General features: G+C 35.8%; 1 protein-coding gene across 1 annotated transcript; it reads left to right on the top strand.

Annotated features, from left to right (window-relative positions):
- The first annotated feature begins 6,374 nt into the window (after positions 1-6,374).
- LOC114052387 (ADP-ribosylation factor-like protein 6-interacting protein 1) lies at positions 6,375-17,722 on the top strand. Its single transcript, XM_027874965.1, has 6 exons — positions 6,375-6,545; positions 8,671-8,804; positions 9,212-9,331; positions 12,365-12,482; positions 13,304-13,388; positions 15,888-17,722. The coding sequence occupies exons 1-6, from the start codon at positions 6,510-6,512 to the stop codon at positions 16,004-16,006; spliced, it is 612 nt and encodes a 203-aa protein (XP_027730766.1). The 5' UTR covers positions 6,375-6,509; the 3' UTR covers positions 16,007-17,722.
- The last annotated feature ends 323 nt before the right edge of the window (positions 17,723-18,045 follow it).

The following is an 18,045-nucleotide window of genomic DNA, read 5'->3' on the forward strand; positions in this document are numbered from 1 at the left end:
TATAACAGATACACTGCAATGGAAGAACTTCTGAAATGAAGAAAAAGTCTGGGTTTCCCCCTTCCCCTGCCTTTTCCTTGCTCTTCCTTTCCCTGCCCCCCCTTCTATCCTGCCCATCCTTCTTCTTCCCCTTTTGCCTAGTTTAGTAGATTAGCCATATTTCAAATAAACTTTTATTTCAATCCTTGTATTTCACGTACTTCAGTCTCAATACTGTTAACCTAGATTCTTTTTGATAAATGGAAATTTCTCCAAAAGCACTGAAAACATTGAAAATTCAAGGATTACTTAAAGGTTGAATGATCACATACAAAATGTAATTCTGGTTATTTAAGTCATTTCTGTGATTCTATCATGTACAGTTTCCCAGATTGTCACTGTGCATTTAAAAGTAATCTAACAGGTGTTTGATTTAATGTACACTTCTCTCTGCTGTTGCAGAGTAAGTATAGGGGGGTGGGAAGGGCAAGTCATTCAAAATTTTCCCTCAAAGCTCATTCTACCATGATTGCTGTAGTTTCTTTCATAAAAGAGTAGCCAATCCAATGTAACCTTTTACCTTTTTTAAAAACCAGGATGGAATATCTAGTAGAGTTTTACATTGTTGATGACAGATAAACAATAAAGTGATGTTCTGTTGGAGGTAGAGTGATATGTTTTTTTTTAAATTCAGTTTCCTCATTTGGTACTTTTAATTTGCAAAATTAAAATTTTTTAGGTTCATGTGGTATATTAGTACTTTTACATGTAACATTAGTAAGAAGAACCACCAACATTTTGTTCAATTAAATTATTAAGTGAAGTGTTTTACTTTATAGCATGACTTTGATAGTTTACTGTTCAGTAATACATAACAGTGAATTCATGATCAAGGTTTCCTTAAATTTAGCATTGCATTTTAATACTTAAGTAAACTAGAATCCTGGTTCAGAATAGGAATTTTCAAATCACGTATTAAAAAAAAGCAAAACAAGATTAAAACCTGACTTTCAGTACAGTTTTCAAACACTTGGTAAATTTTTGGACAAGGTTCACATTCCAGTTTTCACAAACATGAAGTGTTAAGAAAAATCCCATATACTCATTAGCTTTTTGTATTTTCTGATTGCTTCATTACTCTGATTTGATACCCATTTTGCCATGTATTGCAAGAAAGATGGCATTTGACTATCCATGTGCCTAAAAAAAGATCCTATCACATTTTTTTACTTTGTTTATAGTGAATCTTGTTTTAATGAAACAACTTTAGCTGGAATAGTAATGCCATAATGTATTTTGCATGCTGCTGTTTTCTAGAAGCTGTGAGAATTTATTTCATCTCACATGTACCTCCTAATATCCAAAAATGAAGCTGTTTTTTCTTTATATTATATTATCAGAATGATGAAGCATCCCTGTTTTTTTTTAAAGCATACAAGCTCAACACACAAATTGGCTCCTATGTGTAGTATTTGGAAATGGCTTCCTCTTTAGTAAGAAAGGTTAATAGAAAATTTCAAGAAGTATCAGACTTCACAGGTGCCTTGACACTTTATCCAAACTAATATAGTGAAACAACTTTACTATGGAAGATAGGACCCATACACATCTAGTAAATTCATGACCTTTGACAAAATGGTCCCTTTAACATTTGAGATAATGATATCAACACAGGAAATGTTTTGTTTTCAGAAACATTAACTTGTGACTCTAAATGTAAATTGATATTTACTGCATAGTTTGATTTCCTCATGAAATTTAAATTATAAATGGCCTTGCAGTTTTAGATTGCTATAAGAATATTCACCAGTATTTTCAAGACATACATAGGTTAAAAAGTTACTGGTGTTGTAGCAGATCAAATAGACCTATAGATTTCATGTTCATAGTAAAATGTAAAGATGAAATCATAATTATATTTAGTAATAGACAAAATAGCTATGGAAAATAAGGTGGGTTTTTTTTTAATGATATGATTCAGGTTGACAACCTCCAAGCAGCTATTTTTCTTTTCTCTCAAGACTCAGTTATCCTCAGTGTTATGAATGTTGTCTAAGTCATTGGAATTGCCTGGTCATCTTTGTTTTTCATTTTGAGAAATGTTTACCTGAAAAAGTTCTGGAGGTATGCTAGTTTGTGGAGTACCTATAGCGATTTCACTGGTCTATTTAATTTGTTTGTCCCATTGTGTTCATGAACAGTTTTTATGCAGCTTTCTTGATGGTTAGATTATTTGGAGGAGCATTAAGCATCTCTACATTTGATCTTATGGTCTTTGTGCATAGTTTTCTATGTGTAGAACTGTGTAGGGACTGAGAGTTTAGGTAGAACTGTTGATCCACTATCACAGCCCAAGTTAAATTCTTTATTAGGTTTCAGATGCCAAAGTTATTTCAAGGCTGAAATTTAAGATAAAGTTATGTAGCACTCCAATTAATCCTGTCTCCCCATCTTTTTCTAAATGGTTTTCCAGTGTTGTGTTACCTGCATTGTAGGGGTTTTCTCCACTGTTTGGTTGGTCTAATCTGTAAAATTTTAAGGAAAGAGCCCTTTAAAATTTCTGAGCAGGGCAGTGTGAATACAGCCAAATATTAGAGTATAAGTGCAATCTAAGTCCCTTCTTAAGTTATAGGCAGTACTTTAAGCCTGAAAAGTCTTCCCCCTTCCATTCTCCTTAGCGTTTTTGTAATTACTTTTGAAGGTTGCTTATTTGAGTAGCACCAAAACAAAAGGAGCTGGTTTCTTTTCTGTGCTCCTCTTGGCAGTTTTCCCTCCTTTTGAGATGTAAACTACAATTCAGCCAATTTCTTTAAGCCAAATTGAGCTGCTCATTCAAAAGAAAATGACAAATTATTTACTATTATCACTCTTGATGTTTTTACATGAAATTCGATAACTATTAAAATCAGTGACCTTCCATTTCTCACTTGGCTTACACCTTATCAATAAAATTGAATTAAGATATTTTATTTTCCTTAGGCTTTAGAGGTAGAATATTGTTAACATAACATTCACTGAAAGAATGTGGCTTATGCTTTGATGTTTCTAGTTAGCAAGTACCTTCTCTGGGGGGAAAAAAATGGTAGCTTAGCTAGGTAAGGTAAATTTTTTTTCTAGAGATAGGATGGAAAAGAAATTGATCATACTATGAAGTTGTGTGGGTTTCCTTGCACTTTTCCTGCTCTTTATACCTGTATTGGGAATAGCAACATTTCAACGTCATTAACAAGAAGTGCAGAACACTTGGCCCTAGCCAAGAGAATTTCTCATTTGAAAGGGTGGATTGTAAAACAAGCAGACTATAGATCAATTGGTTTTCCATACTCAGTTGTGTGGGTTTATTAAGGAAAAACTGTTGTATTAATAATGTAAAAATGTAATGCAATTATTAGTAATTTTCAAAAGTGGTAAATAGTAAAGAATTGCATGTTGCTCAGAAATACAGAGTTGTGGAAAGATGCTTTGTTTTTAATTTTTTTTAAAACAAGCTGATATAAGCATATTTTTACAAGATTCAAACCTCAGATGTTTTGTTCAGCTCAACAATTTATACCCCTTGTCCATTACTTTTTTTTTTGTCCATTACTTTTTTCTGGTGTGAAACACCTTTCTTTCCCTGCCACTTCTAATGGTAATCAGAATATGTGACATGAATAATTTCTCCATTTATCTTTATTGTGAGGGCAAATAATTTAAAAAGAATCTTCCTTTTTCCTAACAGAACTGTATAAAAAGGAAGTGGCTGCTCTGTACAAAGGTTGTATTGCCTTCCCAATTTTGTGAGTGTATCACACCAGCTTCCTGAAAATGTTAATAATGCATCTTTTGGGAGAAAAAATTTACAAGCAAATTTTGTGCATACATTGCATCAACATGGCAAAGATTGTATAAAATACCTTTTTCAAGAAATAAAGGTTTAAATTCAACTGGGCTAATGTTAAATTCTGAATTTATTGATCAAGGCAGACTACTAAAAATACTTTCTAGCCCTAACACTAAATATAAAAAGTCTTACCTTCCTACAGCTCTAGATGTGTACAATTGTTTGTTACCCCCAACCAAGTTTTCATAATTTTTAAAATGTTTAAAGGTACATGTTTATGAAATTGGATGAAAGAATTATCACTTCAAAAGAAATTCAGTTGCAAAACTGAAAAATCTTGAAAATCATACAGGGCAGTTGTGGTTTCATGGCTCCAATTGAACTGCTTTCATTTTGAGTTTTTTTTTTTTTAAATCCAAGCATACTAGTTTCAAAATAAAGACAATCATAAATTTACCCAAAAGTTAGATGGATGGCTTATCAGCTTAATTTGCAAAGTCTGTTAGTAGGTGTGTTTGTCCCATTATGATTTGGCACTTTTCAAAGTAAACAAATACAACCTCCCATCTGCATATTATAAGAGTGTATATTATAAAAGCCAGAAAAGGGCTGGGAGAATCTATAGTATGAAGCATGTATTTTAAGTAAAACAGAGAATTTACTGAAGATATAATCCATTTTTTTCTGTTTATAATTTAAACATTAACAATCTATTAACTCCATAGGGTTTCTTTTCCCCTTAAAAAAATTCCAAAACTATTCTAATGGTAAACTTCAGTAGTAAAAGGTGGGGGAGGGACTTACTGGAAAACTTAGACAAACCTTACTCATGTAACTGTTAGGCTGTGAGTATGGAATAAGTGCACAAGAAGGCTCTACAATATGGATAATATTTCATATAGCACCTAACAGTTCTGTTTTATTCTGTATTCTTACCATAGGTATTTACCACCTGGCCTAAAGCATCTTCCTTCTTAGGAGAGGATTTTCAAAATAAAAATATATTCTTGCAATTCTGTGAGAGAGAGAGAAAAAGTTTTGACATCAATTATTCCACTTTTTCCTCAAGACCTTTTTTGAGGAGCTTAACTTTAGTTGAGCGTATTCCACCTTACCTATTCAACTTTAATACTCCCCGACCTGCCAGTCTTGAGTTCTTCCCATCCCTCAAAAAAAGTAAGTTTCTTATCTAAACTTTTCCTCTCACACTTGACCCTTCACAAAACAAATGAGCTCTTAAATATTTCTTCAACATTGAATATTACCTACAACCACTACACTGCATCTGACTAATCTTGCCTTCAGAAGTAACTACGATCTCCGGGGAATCTGATGTAAAGCGTAACTGCAAATTTTGGGAAAAGTCTTACTTTCCCTTCTAGAGAAGTTCATGGTTTAGCAGTTCTATTTCCTAATGCTAAATCCAAATGTCCATGATAGTTTAAAAGGTACAGAGTTTGCTTCTTACAGACTTGTGGCTAAGCAATTTCTAAAAAAAATTTATGCACTTTATCTTAGGGGCCCAGTGGATACAGCACTGCATATGCAATCAGGAAAACCTGGGTTCAAAAACGGCCTCAGGTACTTGCTGTGACTGAGCAGTCCTCTTCCGTAAAATAAGGATAATACTAGTACCTACCCTATGGTGGTTATAAGGATAAAATACTTACCAAGTCCCTTTCAAACTCTAAGGCACTACAAAAATGAGAAACCATTACTATGTGACCTTGTCCTGTGTCTAGTCTCTATTTAGGCCCTAGAACTGCTGGAGAGGGGAGTAGTGGCAAAGGTTGGTAGGTGAAGTAACTTGCTCAAAGTCACGTGGCACGAAGCCCCAGAATGCCGATGGGGGGGCGACTCACACAAGTCATCAGGGGTATTACCAGGCACACCCATTAGACAAAGCCCAGGAGACTCTCGCAAAAGCTTGTATCATCCATATTTAAAAAAAAAAATTGGAGGCAGTCAGGGTTGTGACTTGCCCAAGGATCACTACTAGCTGTCTGAAGCCACATTTTAACTCGGGTCCTCCTGACTTCACTGGCTGGTGCCACTCAGTTGCACCAGTCATAAAAATCAAACACCAGCCCCTCCCTTCCCTAACGTATGGCCACTCTCTGTCTTCATTAGTGGCGTTTTGCAAAATGGGAATGAAATATAATAGGAAAGCTCCCGTCTGGGGTAAAGGGCCAAAGAACCACTGTTATGTTGAGCGCTTCGTCATTTTACCGAGACGACCCACGGAGAATAAAAAAAAAATCTGCGCCTGCGTCTGGCTCTTCGCGCACGCGCGCCTCTCTAATCCTTTCCCTTTCTGTGACAGTTGAACGGCTTCCGAACCTGTGAAGTGGAGGGGAGGGGAGGGAGGTATGTTGAGGGAAAGGAGGGTTTTAGAACGGATGCGAAGGATGATTGGCCAACCAACTCATCTCCCCGCCCCTCAACCCAGGGCTTTCTTTACATCTTTCTCAGCCTCGTTTTGAAAACATGCACTGGCTCGTGGTTGGCTGGTATGAGCCTCAGCTTCGCCTGAATTTTACCAATAAAAAAACAGGCTCGTGAGGCCTGTCGGGAAAGGGAGCCGGCCTATAAAAAGGCCTGGGTAGCAAGGCCATATCTTTTAAGGCTCTTGCGAAGGGCTGTTACTATTTTTTATGTAGGGACCCGGAGGCGCCGGCTGGTTATCCTGAGAGGTGCTACAGTGACCATGGCTGAAGGGGACAATCGCAGCAGCAACCTGTTGGTGAGTGACTCCGAAACTCGTAGCAGGGACAAGGCCCAGGCCTTCCTCCCGGTGGGTTTGTTAGGTGTCGCGGCCAGCCTTGTGGCCTAGTCGCCCCAGGTCTAGGCTCATGGGCGAGAGAAGGCTCTTAATCCCTGACCTCTCTGCTCCCCAGGTGTTTGATTGTCTAAAGATCCGCTCTTAACTTCCCGAGTGGATCCTGCGCTGGGTGGGGCAGGCTGCAGGCCTTGTGTTTAGTCGTCTGAAGAAGGTGGGGGTTGGGAAGGAAAGATGGATGTGGGTAAGATGAGGAAGTAAATCCTACCCGACCCTCCGGTGCTGGAGCTTGGTCAGGCCTTTTAGCCCAACCCTTCGGGTTCTCTGCTACCTTTCGGGGAAAACAACAAGGTTGAGAAGAAATAGAATTTTCCCCAGTTTTCGGATGAGCTCATCTAAGGGTGAAGGCTTCTTAATGCCCATAGAATTGGCGGGGGGGGGAGGTGGACTGGAGATTGCAGATTACCTTCCCTGTGATTTTTTGGAAGACCACTGGAATATTTGTCATTTGACCGGGATTGTGGTGTAAGGCAGTCATGGGGCTCCCCGAGCTGGAAAAGGGTCTTCGAGATTGTCTGGACCTGTTCAACACTTTTATAGACATTAGAAAATTCAGATCTGGAGATACGCGTTGACAGGCTCAGATCACTTAGAAAACCTGAGTGTTCTTTGCTCTATTGTGTTCTGGAAGGTCAATTCAATTAATTGAAATCTCATGGAGGTCATGAAGTGGATTAGGCCTGGTAGAATTTTAGTAAGATAACAATTTTAAGATTTAGAGGTGGGAGCTTTTTTACCCCTTCATTTTGCAAGTGAGGAAAATGAATCTCACAAAGTACAGTGACTTGCATGTTGTAAGATAAAGGAATACTACAGTATTTCTCATCTAATTAATTCTAAGTGACTTTTAGAAATAACTAGGTTTCACATTAATTTTCAGATTGCAAGCAATTTTTAGCTGTATTATTCTTTTTTTTTACATCAGCTATGCTAGTTCTGCTATATTTTGCATTCAACAGTTTCACGTTATGACAGTTTGATTCCTCAGATTCTTCCACAAACTACAAGGGGAAGTTGTGTTGAGTTTAAGATGGAACATCCCAATTTGATGAAATCAGGCTTCATCTATTTTATGTTACTAATGCAATACATCTGGATTTCAGTGATGTTAAAAAAAAATCTAATGGTTTCTTGTTACAAGAAAGCTATATTGTAAATTGAGGGTTGTCTGGAAAATCTTGAAAATTTGAAAGACATCTTAGAGACCCTCTTAGTCCAAGAAAGATGTAAATTACTTTTATTACCCAAATTGATAGGTTTACTAAAATGGTGATTTTTGTTTTAGAAACTTCTGAGACCTGAACCTAGAGTTAATAATCCTTTGATAAAGTTACATTAAATAAAAATTTAACCTTTCAGTCTAATGACTTTATTAATTTTTTGTTGTCTTTTATCTTTATATCCCCTACATTTTCCAGTTTATCCCTTTCCCACCTTCCTCCTAGAGAGCCATCTCGTACAACAAAGAAGAAAAAATAGTTCAACAAAACTAATCAATACATCAAAAATGTCTGACATCATGTGTAGTGTACCATACTCAGGTGCCTTTGGGTCCTAACTTGCTCATTATCATTTCACAGTTTTTATTTAGTTTTCATTGTTTTCTTCTTTTTCTACGTTGTTGTAGTCATTGTTTACATTTTTCCATTTTGCTTACTTTACTATCAGTTCATAAATATTTTCATGTTTTTCTTTATTCATATCATTTTCATAATTTCTTTTGGTACAGTATTATTTCATCACATTGATGTGCCACAACTTTTTTAGTCAGTTCCAGTTGATGGAAATCTAATTTATTTCTAGCTCTATGCTTGTACAAAAAAATTCTGCTATAAATATTTTGATATATAAGGGGGTTTTTCTTGGGTGACCCCTACGACTTTTTGAAAAATTAGAATTATTGGCTAGTTTCAGCTGAGAATAGATATTTTATGAACATTTTAGCATCATAAAAGAATTTAGCTTTTAGATAGCCAGAACTACTGTTAAGAATATTGTAATGACTATTTTAAGTATTTCTTGTGTACAGGCTGCAGAAACTGCCAGCCTGGAAGAACAGTTACAAGGATGGGGAGAAGTGATGCTAATAGCTGATAAAATACTTCGATGGGAGAGAGCCTGGTTTCCACCTGCAGTCGTGGGTGTGGTTTCTTTGGTATTCCTGTAAGTGAGCTTTGAGGTGGTTGTTTTGATATTGTCCTTCAGTATTTACTTGCACCTTTATTAAGCCTCCCATTGGCAGTGCCCTAAATCTTTTGTAATATATAATCTGTAAAGAATGCATTTTCTTAGGTCAGCTTTCTCACATTTCATTATTTATGTAAGCTTTGCTTTATAATGCTCTAATGCATTTATCATGTGATGTATTTTATAACTGTATTGGTGCTAAACTCATCTACTAGACTTTTAAGCCCTTTGAGGTATTGGAATCATGCTTACCTTGTCATAACTTTATATCTGCTCCTTCATCTAGATCAGTGCTTTGCTTTCAGTGAGTGCTTTTTATATTTTTGTTTTTTATGGGATAAAATGTCTACTAATCTGATATTTAAATTTTTTTTCTTTAATAGTTTGATCTACTACTTAGATCCATCTGTTCTTTCTGGTATTTCCTGTTTTGTTATGTTTTTGTGCCTGGCTGACTACCTTGTACCCATTCTTGCTCCTAGAATATTTGGCTCCAATAAATGGTAAGTTAAGTAAGAACTTTGGTAACTCAATATGCTTGGCATTGAGGGGAGGGTGAATTTGTTGTTATATTAGGATGCCTAATTTAATTGCTAGCTTATGTGTCTAGGATTCAGGGTTTAACATTCATCAGGAAAGTAGAGTAAAAATGGTTAAGTATCTTATGAGAAGTCTTTCGACTTCTGACTGGTGGAAAGAATTGTTTTGAGAAATACAGCTGAATTAAAGATATTAAGGAGTTAGTTGAAACTGACTGAATTTGGCCTTGAAAGAAGTTTAACCACCACTGAAAATATATTATTTGTTGTGAATGTGTTCCCTTTTTTTTTTAAACCTGGTGGGAAGTGAAGTTACTGTGTTATTTCCTATGGTATATCTGAAAACAAATCCTGAAAAACAAACTGATTTTTCACCATGAAATCTGAACTATAAAAAAATTTTACAAATGCCATTCATAAGAATAGGCTACTCTAGTGAATAGAATGAACTCCAAGAACCAACTCAGTTACTAACTAGCTGTGTGACTTAAGTCACTTCTCTGGGTTTCTATTTATAGTTTGGACTAGGTGGTAGCTATGGTTCCAGATATATGTTTCCTTGACTATTATATGAAGTTGTGACTATACTCTTGAAAGTCTATGGGTCTTATTCTTTCGTTTCATAAAAAAAATCTTCATGTAACTTTTTTAAAAAATCCCTAACAAATTAATGAACATGCCTAAAATGAGATTAGGTTTTCAGTATAATGGTTCAGAATAAACCATATGCGTTATAGATTTTCATTCTTAGCATTTTTCATTTTTGTTTTTCATTTCAATGAACAAGTCTTTTTTTCTTTCTGCCTACTCTTGGTAGCATGTTTTATCCTTAGTGCTTTTGCCTCATGGTTGTTCATTGTAGTCTTTTAAGGTTGTCTTTACGTTATTGTTGTTTTCTGTACAAATTATTCTCTTGGTTCTGCGTACTTCACTCAGCATCAATTCTTACAAGTCATCCTTTGGAATTGTCCCCTTCATCATTCCATTACATTGATATACTATAATTTGTTAAACCATTCCTCAGCTGGTTTCCGCTTTCAGTTATGGGTATTGTTTCTAGTTCTTTGCCATCACAAAATGAGCTCCTATAAATATTTTTGTATTTATGGGTCCTTTTCTTCCTTCTTTGGTGTCTTTGGGGGTGTAGACCTAACAGTGGTATCTTTGGGCCTAAGGGTATGCACAGTTCACTTTTTTGACATACTTCCAAATTGTTTTCCAGAATGGCTAGCATAGCAGTTTCATATAAATGTTCATGTGTATTCAGTACACATATACTGTTTTTTATTATATAACCTAAAGAAAAAATGCTATTTTATATAACCCCAAAATATAAGCCATTTTATATTCTTTTAGCATTTATTTTTACTATGTTGAAATACACTTATACATTTTTGTTAAAAAGTGATTAAATAAAATTAGAGTGGACGGATTTTACAGCCACCATTTGTTCCTAAAATTTGATTACTAAATCCATAAAGATTTTTCTCTAAATAAAAAAAGGGGTGGGGAAAGACTTCTAAAATACAAACCTCCAAAAATACAAATCGCTTCATCTCAGAGTTAGAAAAGACCTTAAGGGGTCAGCTAAGTATAAAAATGTCTAACCAATGGTCATCCTTTGATTAGGGACCTCTGATAAGGGGGTCTCACTGTATCCTGATACTTCCCAGCCCTTAAGACTTTTAAATGGCTGTTATTATTAGGAAATTATATTATCTTGGATTTAAATCTGCATTTTTGTAACCTAACCATTTTTCTTAGATCTGTTCCTTGAAACTTTGCATAAGGCAGCTCTTCAAATACTTGAAAATTGCTGTAATATCTACTTTCAAGTCTTCTGGCTGAATATGCCTATTTTCTTTACCTTCTAATATAGCATGTGCTTAAGGCTCCTTACCCAATCCTTCTTAAAATGTGAAGCCCAAAATTGACCTAGGGAGTCTAGATGTGATCTGACTATAACAAGAGTATAGTTGGACTACCTCCTTCCTTATTCTGGGTCCTGTATCTCTTAAGGCAGCATAAAATCATATTATTTGGATGCTGTACTATTACTTTAAGTTGCATTCTACTAAAGCTGTATACTTTGTGTTCTTAACTGAATGCCTACTGAGAATTAAAACAAGAGGCTCTTGATTTCTTAGAAGACAAGACAAAGACCACACGTAGCAATTCTTTGAAGGAAGTTAGGGATTCAAGACATAGGTGAGGCATATACACACACACACACACACACACACACACACACACATTTTAATTTATAGTTATTTCTAGGAAGCAGCTTAACAGACCAGGTTGAATAAAATAGACTGCTTGAAAAAGGAAATAATAGAATACTGAAAAAAAAAATGGTGGGAGCCAGATTGTGGAGGGCTTTAAATGCCAGGCTGAAGTTTTTATATTTTATCCTCGACAATACGGAATCATTGAAGATTTTGAGTAGATATATAACATAGTCAGGTCTAGGCTTTAGGAATGTTAATAAATTTTAGTCTTTAATTTTAGGGTTCCATGAAAGTTTAAAATGCAGAAATAAAGATGGCTCAGTTTATATAGGATATCCAGGAGTATGTTTATTTTAAAGGTGAAATTGCATTGAATATAGACTTTTTTGCCATTGATAAGAAACTTTGTAACTCTTTCTTGTTTCCATGGGAACTTAAGACTGGGGCTGGTAAGCCACATACCCCTCTTATATGGGCAGCCTCTGACTCTTCAAGATTTTCTCTATGTTCTCATATAGTAATGAATTAATTAAATCCTACTGACCGTGTGAGGTTTACAAAACATGATTTTTGGAGCCATGTAATTTTATGATACTTTCTACATGTATAGGATAAAATATTTTGCTTTGTTGTGGTTCTTTAACCAAACTTTGCTTTAGTAGAGAGAATCTTAATATCTAAGATGGCAAAATTGTGTATATGACTTCTTGTTCTATATAAAATTTGCTCACAGTAAGAGTGGGGTGGTTGGGTGTTGTTATTTCACTAGGACTACTGAGCAACAGCAAAGATTCCATGAAATTTGCAGCAATCTAGTGAAGACACGGCGCAGAGCTGTTGGCTGGTGGAGACGCCTCTTCACGCTGAAGGAAGAAAAACCTAAAATGGTACTTGATTTTGACACATTTGTCTAATATATCTGCTAATCTGACTTCAAAGTAGCATAATATTTGTAGGCTATGAAATATGAGGTTTTTTGGTAGTAATGCTTAGGTCATGCAAGTCAGAAAGTTACATTATCTGTACTTGGTTGTTTTGGGGTAATATTTCCTCTTGTAGATAAGAAGGTTTTGTTCCTTATTTTTTCTCTTATACTTTGTTGAAACAAAAGTAAAATGCCTGTACTGTATTTAGAATAAATATCCCCTTGTGTTGCTTTATTTTTATATAATACAATTATAGGAAGAGTCTTTTCAGTAGCAGTGGTTAGCTTCTGAACTAATACAGTTGTGGGGGTTAGGACACAATATCCCGAAGTCTGGAAAATCCATGTAAAATTTTTTGGCCCTCTCTTCGTACGAGAAAAGAAGTCTGAATTTTTTCTTTTTCTCTTATGGGGTGTTTACAGTACCTTATTATAAAATTTGGGTTATTATACAATACTATACATATATTTTATGCATTTCTGATTTTCTAAACTTTTTCTGTGTCATGTGCTGGCGTTTGAGTGTCATCTGTGGCGACCACAAAAATCCTAAAAAAATGTCTTATGCGCACCTGCAATATATCAGAATTGTGATGGGGAAAGTCACAGTGCAGAAGGGATGGTGATTTATGTTAGAACATCTGAGTAAAGAGTGAAAATAGAACATTTAAACTTAGATCAGTTGTATTTGCTTTGTGGTAATAACAAAGTCCTAAAGAACTTAATTGTTTTAGGTATCCTATCTTTGTTAACAAGGAATTCTTTTTCGTTTTTATTTTTTAGTACTTCATGACCATGATTGTTTCCCTCGCTGCAGTTGCTTGGATTGGACAGCAAGTCCACAATCTTTTCCTCACCTACCTTATTGGTAAGCCTTTTTAGAGACTGAACTAAAGGAATATGCTATCTATCAAACAATGAGCATTTTTGTAAGCTCTTATTATGTGCCAGGCATTGTGCTGGAGGATAGCAAAGATATGAAAAAGTCTCTGGCCTCAAGGAGTTAATATTCTGCAAGGAGAGAAAAAACCATGCACATATATAATTGAATATAAATAAATATAAGGGTAAATTTTTTTTTTTGGCAGACACTAACAGCTAGGGGGATTGAAATATTTCAAGCAGAAGTTGGCACTGGAACAGAGTTCTGAAGGAAGGAAACAATTCTTGAGACATGAACGTGAAGAGAAATATCATTCTAGGCATACAGGCGGCCAATTCTAAGGCGTAAAAGTGGGAGATAGAACATCATGTAATGTAGAATGTCTGAAGTACAGAGGGTGTGCAGGGGAGTAATGTCACAAGAAGACTGGAAAAGTAGAAAGGGGTCAAGTTGTAAAGAGCTTTAAATGCCAAATGGGGGATTTTATAATATTTGATCCTAGAGGTAATATGGCACCTCTGGAGTTTGAGTAGAAAAGTGACATGGTCAGGCCTATACTATAGGAAATTCACTTTGGCACCTCTGTGGGAGAGAAACTTGGAGCAGGGAGACCAATTAGAAGTCAGTTACGGAAGTTCAGGTAAGAGGTGATGAGGCCCAGAACTAAAGTAGTGGTAAAGGGAACATAGATAATGGGTTGTTTGAGAGGGATAGCGTGGAAAAAAGAGAGATAATGTGGAAATAGAAACAGGAATTGGCAACTGATTGGCTATGGAGGGTGAGTGACTATGAAGAATCAAAGTTAATGCCAAGGGTGGAAACCTAAGTGACATGAAGGAGGGTGGACTTCTTGACAGAAATAGGGAAGTTTGGGAGAGGGGTGCACAACAAGAATGAATTTTGTTTTGAGTATGTCAATTTTGAAATGCTGACTGAATGTCTTGTCTGAGTATCCTATAGTCAGCTAAAGATTTATTCATGGAGCTCAGGAGAGAGACTAGGGTTAGGGAGACCCAGATTTGAGAATCAGTGTATTAAACCCGTTGGAATTTGTGAGTTTAATTAGTTGATAGAGTACAGCGAGAGAACAAAGAGGCCCAGCACAGAGCCTTGTAGTATCTCATTTAGGAGTTGTCATGTATATTTGATGAACCAGTAAAGTTATGGTCAGACAGGTGGGAAAAGAACTAAGTGAGAACAATCTCATAAAATTCCAAGAGGAAAATGTATCTAAGAGGAAGAGGAGAGGGTCAACTGTGTCAAACGCTGGTAACTTTGGGAGAATATTTTCTGTTGACGTATGAGGTCAGAAGTCAGATTGCAAAGAGATGAGAAGTAAATAAGGAGAGGAAGTGGAGGCAGTAAGTATAAACAGCTTTTTCAATGAGTTTGTGAAACAGGAGAGAATAATAGCTTGAGGGATAGTTGGTTCTGTTGAGGGCTTTTTTCAGGATGGAGGAGACTTGGGCATGCTTGTAGGCATCAGAGAAGGAATAAAGAAGATTGTAAAAAAAGGGTGATTATGGGGGCAAACTGCTGAAGAAGATAGGGAAATGGTGAGGTCAAGGTACATGTAGAGGAGGTTGACTTTAACAAGATAGATCCCTATTCAGAGATAGATATAACAGGATTGAATGAGGAATAATGTTAAGGGGTTACAAGATGTAGAAAAGAGATGCTTAAAATGATGTCTTTTTTTTTTTTTTTTTTTTTTTTGGTCCAGGAAAGCGAAGCAAGATCCCTGGTTGAGAGAGAGTGTGTGAGAAATTTGAGGGAAGAAAATGATTTCAAACAGCCTTTGTGAGGAGTGGCTCAAAGAATCATTTAGGAAGAAGTGGCTTGTTCTTTGAGGGCACAGTTGAGATTAGACAGCATAAACTCATAGTGAGACTAGTCAGATTAGTTGTGTGATTTCTTCCAGTTGTTCAGCAGCATGAATAGCAGTGGAGGAGGTAAATGATCACAGTTGGTCTAGGTTTGGGGTTTGGTTAAGTTGTTAGCATTGATAGGACAGAGGAATGGGATTCAAGAGTAAAGGACAGTGAAGAGTTGAATTGTTTAACTGTGCATGGAAAGTATGACTATTAGATTCCAACTCAATTGTTAGTTTGATAAGAAATGTTAAAAGAAGGCTGCCCTCCTTTTGACAGAAGTAGTGGAGTCAGGATGCATGAATGAGGTATATGTTTTGTGGACACGACCAGTATAGGGATTTGTTTTGCTTGATTGACTATGTATGTTTGTTAAAAGGTTTGTTACTTGTTTTACTCCAGGAAAATAAATTTTTTAAGAGGAAAAATAAAAATGTTTATATAATACCTATTATGTGCGAGGTACTTTCAGAGACAGAGAAAAATATGAACTATTGCTTTCCTTTAGGAACACTGTAAATACTAGGAGAGAGATAAAACAAATGTATATAACCATAATTTGAAGCACATTATTTGATACATGTTCCTTAACTTAATTTCTTTTTGCTTTTAGTAACTTTCTTACTGCTACTTCCTGGACTAAACCAACATGGAATCATTTCAAAGTACATTGGAATGGCCAAAAGGGAGATAAACAAGCTCCTCAAACAAAAGGAGAAGAAAAATGAATGACGCATCTGTTTCATTCAGTATCATAAATGTGGCATAGTGTCCTTGGGAACAGTTTCTACAAAGTATGTGTACTAAAATGTTATGGAAGTATATTTTTACTTTCTTATTTAACTTCTGATTGGCTCTTGATAAAAATTTGAGACTGGCCAATTGAAAGGCCCTATGTATGGTGTCTGCATAAAGTTCAACAGAATGTGTCTTCACTGATTTATATTGATAACTTGAGAAATAGCAGTCTGTGAGATGGTCCCCTCTGGACTTGTTCTTATTTCATTACCCAAGGTTAACTGAACTGGCATTTTTAGGGAACTGAAACAACCCCTCTAGTATAGTAGTTTAGTAACTCACTAGTATTGTAATTCATTTTAATCTTTTAGAATGTTAACGGTAACTTGAGTAATACAGTCCATCTTAACAGTGGAAAATCTCAGGTTAAACTTTTCTTTCTAGAGAAACAGTGGTGGTCTGTGGGTGTAGGAAGTAGGTTTCATATCCTGCTTCAAGAAGTTGGCTCCATGGATGTAACATCCAATTTTGTCACTTCTGATAGAGACCAATTAGCATTAATTTTCCATTCCTATTCATTATCATGGAAATGCCCACAGAATTACTGAAAAGTGGTTCCATGGCCTAGCTGATGATTAACCAACCATTAATGTTTTGCCCCTGTGGAACACCTTGGCAGTGTGCAGAAATTTGATCATTTCTGCCAAGTAGCAATCTGGCACATTGTTTTCGGTCACTCTTGTGCCTTCGCACTTAAAATATGGTAACTTCTGTTTAGTAAATTGTTGAGAAGTTTCCTTATAGTAACTCCTAACAGAGTCCTACTATTATAAGATAATTAACTAAATCCTTGGCCTGGGGGAGAGGGCAGAGGAAGAACCAATGAATGGAGTCACCATTATATAAAAGCACTAGAAACAGAGTTATGGCATTCCTAGCTCTAAGGCCAAATAATAAAACTTAACCCTTAAATTAGTCAAGCCCCACTCTAATAGAGAATAGATCTCATGAGATACTATTTTAAATTCTCAGACCTGTGATATGACTCAGGTTAGTAGTTATAAGACACTGCTGTCACCATAGGTTTAGTATAAAAATAAGTGATTGCCTGTGTCCTTTTCTTTCACCACTCCATAGAGAACTAAAGGGCTATTGGTAAAAGTATAGTAGAAAGTCTGCCCCTGTTTGTATGTTTTGAAGTTACCAGATATTCAAATTATATTCAGCTTAGTAGCCAGAAATTGAGGTAGCTTTGAATGTGAATAAAGAAACCCCCAAAACTTGCAGCACTTCTTCAGCAACACCCTGTCCTGTGTGAAAAATGTCAAGGAATGTTTAGAAACAATATTTAAAATCTTATTAACTATAATGTAGTTTTGTGAATTTAATTGCACTGAAATTATAAAAACTGGGCTGTGATATTTATGTCCTAACAGTAAACTTTTGTTTTCAGAATACTACTGTAGCCAAGGAGCCCATGTAGCATGATTAGTTTTATGAATGTTGTCTGATATATAAACCACCTAGAAAATATTGCATTTATTTCCTCTTGTAAATAAGCCTGTCTTCATAGCTGTTTTTTGTGTGTTGTACTGATTACCTCTGCTGTTTTAATCCTGTATTATTCCTTCTACTGTGTTTTGTGTAGGAAGAGATGGGGAGAGTATAAAGAGGGATGGGAAAGAATAAAAAAATTAAACTCTTCACTTACATTCTAGCATTTTTTAAAGCTCAACCAAGAAAATTGTATAATCAAACTTATAAATAATTACGTTAATGAGTTACCTTGAATTCACTGTAACATTACAGGTACTTACTATAAAGGGTCTGTCTTAGACCTCATACAAGCCAATTTGTATAGCAAAGAGGGTTCTGGATTTTAAGATAGTCCCCTTGATATGGTCCTTGAGGGACAGTGTTAGTTTGGGGAACCAAGTGGGCCAATTTAGTTGGAGCATAAGTGTGAAAGGGGAGTAATGTGAAATAAGCCTGAGAAGGTAGGCTGAAGTCTGGTGCTGGGCTGTAAATGCCAA

This window comes from Vombatus ursinus, unplaced genomic scaffold, assembly GCF_900497805.2.
Source record: "Vombatus ursinus unplaced genomic scaffold, bare-nosed wombat genome assembly UNPS02014807.1, whole genome shotgun sequence".
NCBI classification, from domain to species: Eukaryota; Metazoa; Chordata; class Mammalia; order Diprotodontia; family Vombatidae; genus Vombatus; species Vombatus ursinus.

What these genes read in the sequence shown, in the direction of transcription:
- LOC114052387 (XM_027874965.1), top strand. Translation starts at nt 6,510, where the DNA reads ATGGCTGAAGGGGACAATCGCAGCAGCAACCTGTTG. An exon ending in GTGGTTTCTTTGGTATTCCT is followed by an intron (nt 8,805 to 9,211) that starts GTAAGTGAGCTT and finishes TTTCTTTAATAG; the next exon opens with TTTGATCTACTACTTAGATC. An exon ending in AGGAAGAAAAACCTAAAATG is followed by an intron (nt 12,483 to 13,303) that starts GTACTTGATTTT and finishes TTTATTTTTTAG; the next exon opens with TACTTCATGACCATGATTGT.